Below are 7500 nucleotides of genomic sequence, written 5' to 3' on the forward strand. Positions count from 1 at the left end.
AAAGATGACAGAATCATCCCGAGTAATTAGGATATCAAATGGCCGGTGGTCAGGATTATGTTTATAATCAGTGATAGTGATCTTAGCCGTGCATGGGTCGCCATCACGCAATAAAATTTGCAGATCTCGGTATTGGAAAACTGAACACGCAAAACGGGTGCTCTTGGTCGAAAGCTCGCCCATTCGGAAAAGTCCATAAAAAGCAGTAAGAAACATGGCCGAAAATAGAGTGTGTTGAAAAGCCGAAGAGCTAGTGTATTCGAGGGACCGGACGAGCCCATGCAACACTGGTCTTGTGATGGGCAAACGAATATCTGAATGTCTTTGACGACTTAAGGCTGTCAATAATTTTTGTATCAAAAACGATTTGGTTGGATCACAAAATCCTCCGAGTTTGTGAGCGTAAGAAATGGCAGAAAGATGTAAAGTTATCGTAGAATAAGCCAATTTTCGGAAAGAAAGATATGAAGTATAAAGGGGGAGACAGACAGGAGATAATGGCAACGTGGGGTTAGGGGACCCGTAAAATTGAGCTAAAATTGACGAAAGACGGCCCACGCGCGTTGATACGATCTCTGGCATCCTTTAGTTAATGCTGAGCTCAACAAGCCACTCAAGTTAGAGACCAACTCTTGGGCAGTAGGTTGTCGGGCACTGTAGTTAGATTCTGGTCTACATCCGGTGAGAGTTCCTTGAACTTTGCTACCTCACAACGTGAAATGTAATCGGCGCAAGTATTGTTAAACCCGGGAATGTATTTTGCGTGAAATAATACATTAGGGCCATTTATACGGGAGAAAATAAGACGCGTCTTAGCTAAGACGCGAACTGCTCGTATAAATGGTACAAAACAAGAGTTCGCGTCTTATTTTAGACGCGACTTACATAAGACGCGTCTTATCTTGGAACAGAATTTTAGGCTGTTCTTATTTTGTCCGCGTCTTAAATAAGACGTGAACTTCCTCGTATAAATTGGTTCGCGTCCTAAATAAGACGTGAACTATAAGTGCGCAAGCCTGTCACATGCGTGACGACAACAACAAATCGTCATTTCGTTATCGCACCAATCAGTCGATCGCTTTCTTCCGACTCGTCTCGGATTTCTGTTATATTCTTTAAAGGCAACGTCAAGTTTTTGAATTTTGTTCCACAGCACGGTCTTCACAAGAAAAGAGGACTTCCGAAAAGAGAAACATCTCTTAAGAATTCTCTTCCTTCTTAAAATGACGGCACGCTTTTCTTTCTTGCTACAGCGCGTCATCTTGGATCTTTACCAAAGTTATTGCTTTTAACGGCGTTGCTAATGGCAACTTCGCATGTAAATGAGGCTGTATCAAAAATAAGACGCGAACCTCACGCGAATCATTTATACGAGATTTCGCGTCTTATGTAGGACGCGAACGTATAAATGGTACAGTTCGCGTCCTATTTAAGACGCGTCTTAGCTAAGACGCGTCTTATTTTCTCCCGTATAAATGGCCCTATTGTGTCTGAGGCAACTTAGCACTAAATCCCTGATCAACACCATAATACTCTGATGTTTGGACGTCTGCTTATTGATAATAGGGAGCTTACGAAACGAGGCCGACGACGGCTACGAGGAGTTCATTTAAAAGTACGAGTTCGCGTTATTCATATCACTACGAAACTGTTTCATATAGTTCCGCGTTAAAAATGTGTAGTAACTGTCGAGGAATTATACTGGTATGAGTGAGTTGGAAGCGTAGAGAGAGAACTGAAAATTCATCGTCATGTGCTAACGTCCTCCACAGCTGCAGAACCTTGAATTTGGTCATTTCACGTCGTCATTTAGGAGATGACGGCAAAGAAATGTACGAATGTGTAAAACGCACGTGCAGAGCGTGCAGAGCCATTGTTTTCGCTCACTAAACCTATTGTTTTGTAGCGTCGTCGTTGTCGTCGGCGTCGCCGTTTCGTAAGCTCCCTAATGTCAACAACGGCAGCGTTATCAGTAAAGAATATTACACACTTATCAGCCATTAAATGTCCCCAAATGTGTATCGCGAGGACAATAGGAAATAACTCTAAAACTGCATTGTTATAAGATTTCCACGTAACCGGCCATTCGCCACCGAACCAGTGCTTACCAAAGACAGCCCCGAAGCCTATTGAGCCCGCTGCATCGGTATAAAGCTCAAGGGTATGCGACGTTTCCCATGTATCTTCGAGGAAAAATGATTTACCGTTGAACTCGTCTAAAAACCGCATCCACGAAAGGAGATCCTGTTTCGAGCCTTTACATAATCGAATATGGTGGTGTGGCTGTCGGACGCCCTTGGTAATATCGATCAGGCAACGAAGAAAAGCACAGCCCGGGACAATAACTCGACAAGTGAAATTTAGTAAGCCTATTAAAGATTGAAGTTCTTTTAGCTTCACTGTACGACGTTTATAAAAATTGTGCAAGAGCATGCGGCATTTTTGAAGCTTTTCGTCAGGTAGATGCGCTTCTCTTCCCACCGAATCAAGGGTAATGCCTGCAAATTGCAATACTGTGTCAGGGCCTACGGTTTTTTCCGGAGCAAGAGGTACTCCTAGATGATGGCATAAAGAAAAAAACTTGCCCAAGTCGGCCTCGCACCGGTCTTTGGTGTCAGCAATAAACAAAAAATCGTCTAATATGTGCAAAACAGATGAGGCACCCAGGCGATGAATAGACAACCACTCCAATGCGGTACTAAAAGCTTCAAAAATGTTGCATGAAGAAGAAAGACCCATGGGGAGGCACCGGTCAAAGTAATACAAGTTATCGAACTTCATACCCAGCAAGGAATAGCCGGCAGGATGAATTAGTATAATACGAAAAGCCGACTTGATGTCGGTTTTAGCCAAAAAACAACCTTCCCCGGTGGCTTTAATGGATGTGATCGCATCACTAACGGATGCGTATTTGACAGAGGAACAATAGTCAGGAATAGCATCATTAACCGAATTTCCTTTGGGATAGGATAGATGATGAATCAAACGAAATTCAGACGGGTCTTTCTTGGGTACAACGCCCAAGGGAGACGTACGAAAGTTCGCAAAAGGGGCAGTTTTAAAAGGACCCACAATTTGGCCTGCGTCGCATTCCTTGCGCAATTTCATTCTAGCAATTTCCGGTTGGGCGAGCACACTTTTAAGATTAGGAGATTGAAAAGGAAGCCGATCACCAACAAAATTAACACGAAAGCCACAACGGAAACCATCGACAAGAAAATGCTTTTTCTTTTGCTCATAACAGTGTAAGAGGCATTCAAGCCTGTCCACCCTTACGGGGGTTACTGGTGGGCTATGAAGGGCCTGATACTTGAGTAGAGTTTCCTTTTGGTTTAACTCCACTATACCGCTGTTGAGGGGTTGGTACTGAGCATTGAATTGCTGGGTGCTTTGCTCCACATTTATAGCAAACGTGTTCGAACTGACACCCTTGGTAGTGTTTTCCGGCATGAAATTGTCCAACACGTGCCTCGTGGAAAAAAATTCGAACGAAAACGCTGGCGTGTCGAGGTTTGGGGCCTATTGGGGATCGACTGTGATCTCCGAAATTTAGCTGAGGCCCTCAACCAAAGTTCCCAATGTATTTGATCCCATGGATATTTATCGGGTACAGATTGCCTCAGATAACGAAATTGTTCGTCATACCAGAGCCAATCCCCGTTCGACAAAGCAAAGTCACGGACTACCTCGCAATACTTCATCAACTGCGGGGTTTCACTCTGGTATCGCTCAGTATAGACCGAGACAAAAATGTTAAACGCCGAAACCCAATGTTGTATGTTGGAAACCTTCTTTGTTGCATGATACGGCTCAAGGGTCAGCCGCGGCTGCTTTGATAGCCCAGTGGAGGGGGTCATCGATAACGCATACTTATCGATTTGAGGGGTGGATGCTAATAAGGTCCCAAATTCCACATATTCGTTAGCCCAGATTTTAGCTTTAGTTTTGGAACCCACCCGGGAACTACGATTTACTGACGCGCTAGTAAATATTTGCTTAGCTTGCACATTGTCGGGATCCAGAAGCAGAGTATCATTTCTTGTTCCTGCACCGGTGAGGCTACTGACATGGCTGCTCACAGCTGAAGTGACGCTATCTGAAGACGGGTTGGCTTGAGACTGGCCTGCTAATGTGGTTTCAATCGACGTGCTGTCCTCAAACGTGTTTTGTCTCAAGATCTCGGTGAGACTGTCCTTAGATAATGCTGTTTTCACCGCTTCCGAGATGGCCGTCGATATGGTGGCGGAGAGAGCGTTTACGTCCAAGGAGACCAAACCGGGGTTGTTATTACTTTGTTCAGGGAGAGGTGGGACCGTTGCAGTCAGCTCTGATGTCCCCACTCGCTTAGAACGTGTTTGGCGGCCTGTCCTTGATGGCTGTGCCGGACGCTTCCTAGGAGGCATGACTTATCGATAACAGATCAAGTTAGGTGTTTAAATACTATGGAATGCTGTTTGATTTCGAAAGAAAATTGATAAGAAGGAATACGTCGTATATAAGATGACAAGATGAAATTCCATCCTAAATTTTTGGTCACAGTTGAGGTGGGGCAGTTCCACAGGTTTTTTCTTAAATCTGGTTTATGAGCAATGATATGTAACCGGATGAAAAAGAGAAAAAGAGAAAAAGGCCAAGTTCCCAAAAACAATGCATTACCGCCTGTGCCGAGTTCATTGGACCACTCGTAAAGAGGCGGTCAAAGAATTGTACACTCATACGGCAGGAGTAAGCATATAATAAATCATCGCCAAAGCCATAAATGTTTAAGTTTAAGTTTAATAAAGCTTCTTACCAATGTACAAAAGAAAAATTATATACAAAAGTACAATAGGACGTTGCACGAACGTTGGACGTGCCAACCATGGTTCAAAGGAACCGAACAAGCACAGCCATTGCTCGTGGGAGTAAAACCCAACGGCAAACAACAAACAGGGGCTGTTAAAACAAACAACAACTGACAATTCGGCTTGGCTTAAAACAAACGGGAACTGGCAAATCTTAAGACAGTAAAATAAAAACCATAAAATGCCTGGGCAAGGTGGGCAGTATAGATAAGAAGTTGTTTCAAATTTGTTACATGGCTTAAATTTGCCCAATGTGCGGCTATAACGATTGTAGGCAACGTAGAACTGCCCCCCTTAAACTACGATAAAGCTTGTAATGACCAATGCCGTTTAAATGTATCCCGTCATGGGCCATAAAATTAGTTTTGCTCTCCAAAACCCTTTATGGCTCCAGAACATTGCATAGGGGATGGGCTCTAGCACTACTTTTAAATACCAATTTAAGAGGATTACGTTCTTGTTAAAGGTAGGAGCCCCCGTTCGATAAATAGTTTGACAGACACATACACATTTGACTTTAAGGGAATCATGGAGGGACCTGGTAAGGTCTTCAATTGCTGAGCCAACGTTCACTGGAGAAAGATGGCTTAAGTCGTTAGTTCCTAGCTGTAAGATAACTATGTCAGGCTTGAACCGTGCAACCACAGAAAGATCAAATTGAACAGTCTTAAGGACTGTTCTTCCCCCGACCCCGTGCCATTTTAACTCTATGTCTTCGAGAATATTCAAGTTAGCATCGAGAGCAGCATTCCGCCCTAAATATTCGAGTAAACGGCGAATAAAGGAATGGCCAAGTATCAAAACACGTGTTGCCGACATATCACCGCCTGGGAAACAGTGTTGTAAACTGAGGGCGAAAGAGGGAACTAAATAGTCCAAAATAAAAACAGGTACTTCCCTGAAAGTTCTTGGAACTAGTGTAGGAAAAAATGTTTTCTTCGCGAGATACCGACGGTACGAGGGCCAAAGGAAGAAGGGCGAATTGCACGAGAGAAATATCTTTTATCCTCTAGGGAACGCCCGCTTTATTTCCAGGTGTGATACTCGACACATACCAGGCTTACGGATTAATGCTTGACCGTCATGGCTCGACATAAATAACATTATGCGTGCACAGAATGTTTGGTTTTTCGATTTCTCCCACAAATTTGCCCGTCATAAAACTGCCCGGTGATTAACGTACTATAGTACGCGACTCCAGCCATAGCGATCCAATAAAAGTGCATTTACGATCCAAAATACGCCAGAAAACCGCTAAAAACGCTCTGATTTCAATTTTATGCTCATTCCTCATTAGGGGAACTTTAATGAATGCCAGTTTGGCCAAATTTTATTTTCGATTTCTCCCACAAATTTGCCGGTCATAAAACTGCCCGGGGAATAACGTACTTTATTAAATTCTCAACCTCGGATAATGCAATTCTCGTGCTCTGATTGGTTCACTCAATCTCGGTTATCAGCTCATATACCTTAGTTTGACCTTATATGGTAAATGATTGCGCTTAGCGTTGCTAAACTAAAAACGTTTATGCCAGAAAGCGAAATTTCTTTCGGTATAAAGCAAAAGAAAAACGTTTTTGTGGAAAGTTTGGATCACTTTCGAAGCTTAGAGATACGCGAAAAGGTAAGAAATGTTTTTGTGAGGAGCCTGCGTCTGTCTGACCAAGAGTTATTACACAACATCGCATCTTCATCAACTTTTTTCGATTTCGCTAGGATTTCCTCTCTTTTTTTCGCTCGTATTTCGTACTTCCAAACTTTTGGAGTTTAAGGAATTTAATAAAACAATTATTCCATTCGCGCTTGTTGGATATGAGAGTGGTTATAGCCAACTCGGCGCTACGCGCCTCGTTGGCTATTTACCATCTCATATCCAACGCGCGCTCATGGAATAATTGTTAAATAGTACGCGACTCCCGCAGCTATAACGATCCAATAACTGTGCTTTTACGATCCGAAATACAACAGAGAACCGCTGAAAACACTCTGATTTCAATTTTATTCTCATTCCTCAGTAATAGAACTGAAAAGAATGATAATTTGGCGAAATTTAATTATCGATTTCTCGCACAAAATTGTTTGTCATAACTCGGCCAGGGGACAACTGGACGAAAAAACGGATTTACAGAATTCTGACCGGAAACTGTGAGCTAAAAACGCTGCAAGCTGGGTTCAGTGAAACATTTTAGGAATAGTTCCCTCCAATATGTTAAAATATGTTTATTTAAGCTAATTCTGATAGCTAACTTGGCAAATATATTTCAACTCAAATGTTGTGGAAATATACTGTTCGTCGGGGATTAATTTCCCATTGGAATGTGTGTATATACTGCATAGACTGTCTATATTTACCTATGTCATCCTGTAATACACTGTAGATTAGAATACAAATGTCATTCATTCTTTACTCTCCGATTTCCTCTTCGCTCGATAGGCCGCCATTATTATCACATTTCCTGTACTATAGTACGTACTATAGCGGGTGATGCCCGCGTAATTTGGTGCACTTTCAGCGGGTATCACCTATAGGAAAGCGAAAACGACGTGTTGTTGTGTCTGCATGTATGAGAAGAGGTGTTACGTGTTTGCTTTTATTCAAGATACATATTGAGTGAACGATTAGAGAATTATAGCGCTAACACTGAAAGATGGAAGA

The 7500-nt window shown here is 42.7% G+C and overlaps 1 protein-coding gene and 1 pseudogene across 1 annotated transcript in view; one reads left to right on the forward strand and one right to left on the reverse strand.

The window, feature by feature from the left end:
* Positions 1 to 3256: 3256 nt before the first annotated feature.
* On the reverse strand, positions 3257 to 4403 carry LOC138008710 (uncharacterized; annotated as a pseudogene).
* A 3089-nt stretch (positions 4404 to 7492) lies between these two features.
* LOC138008963 (uncharacterized) overlaps positions 7493 to 7500 on the forward strand; it is a 9691-nt gene continuing 9683 nt past the window's right edge. Inside the window, exon 1 of the mRNA XM_068856259.1 lies at positions 7493 to 7500. This exon is cut by the window's right edge and continues 662 nt beyond it. Coding sequence (XP_068712360.1) covers positions 7493 to 7500 — 8 coding nt within the window.

The sequence above is a fragment of the Montipora foliosa genome, chromosome 6 (assembly GCF_036669935.1).
Source record: "Montipora foliosa isolate CH-2021 chromosome 6, ASM3666993v2, whole genome shotgun sequence".
Lineage (NCBI taxonomy): Eukaryota > Metazoa > Cnidaria > Anthozoa > Scleractinia > Acroporidae > Montipora > Montipora foliosa.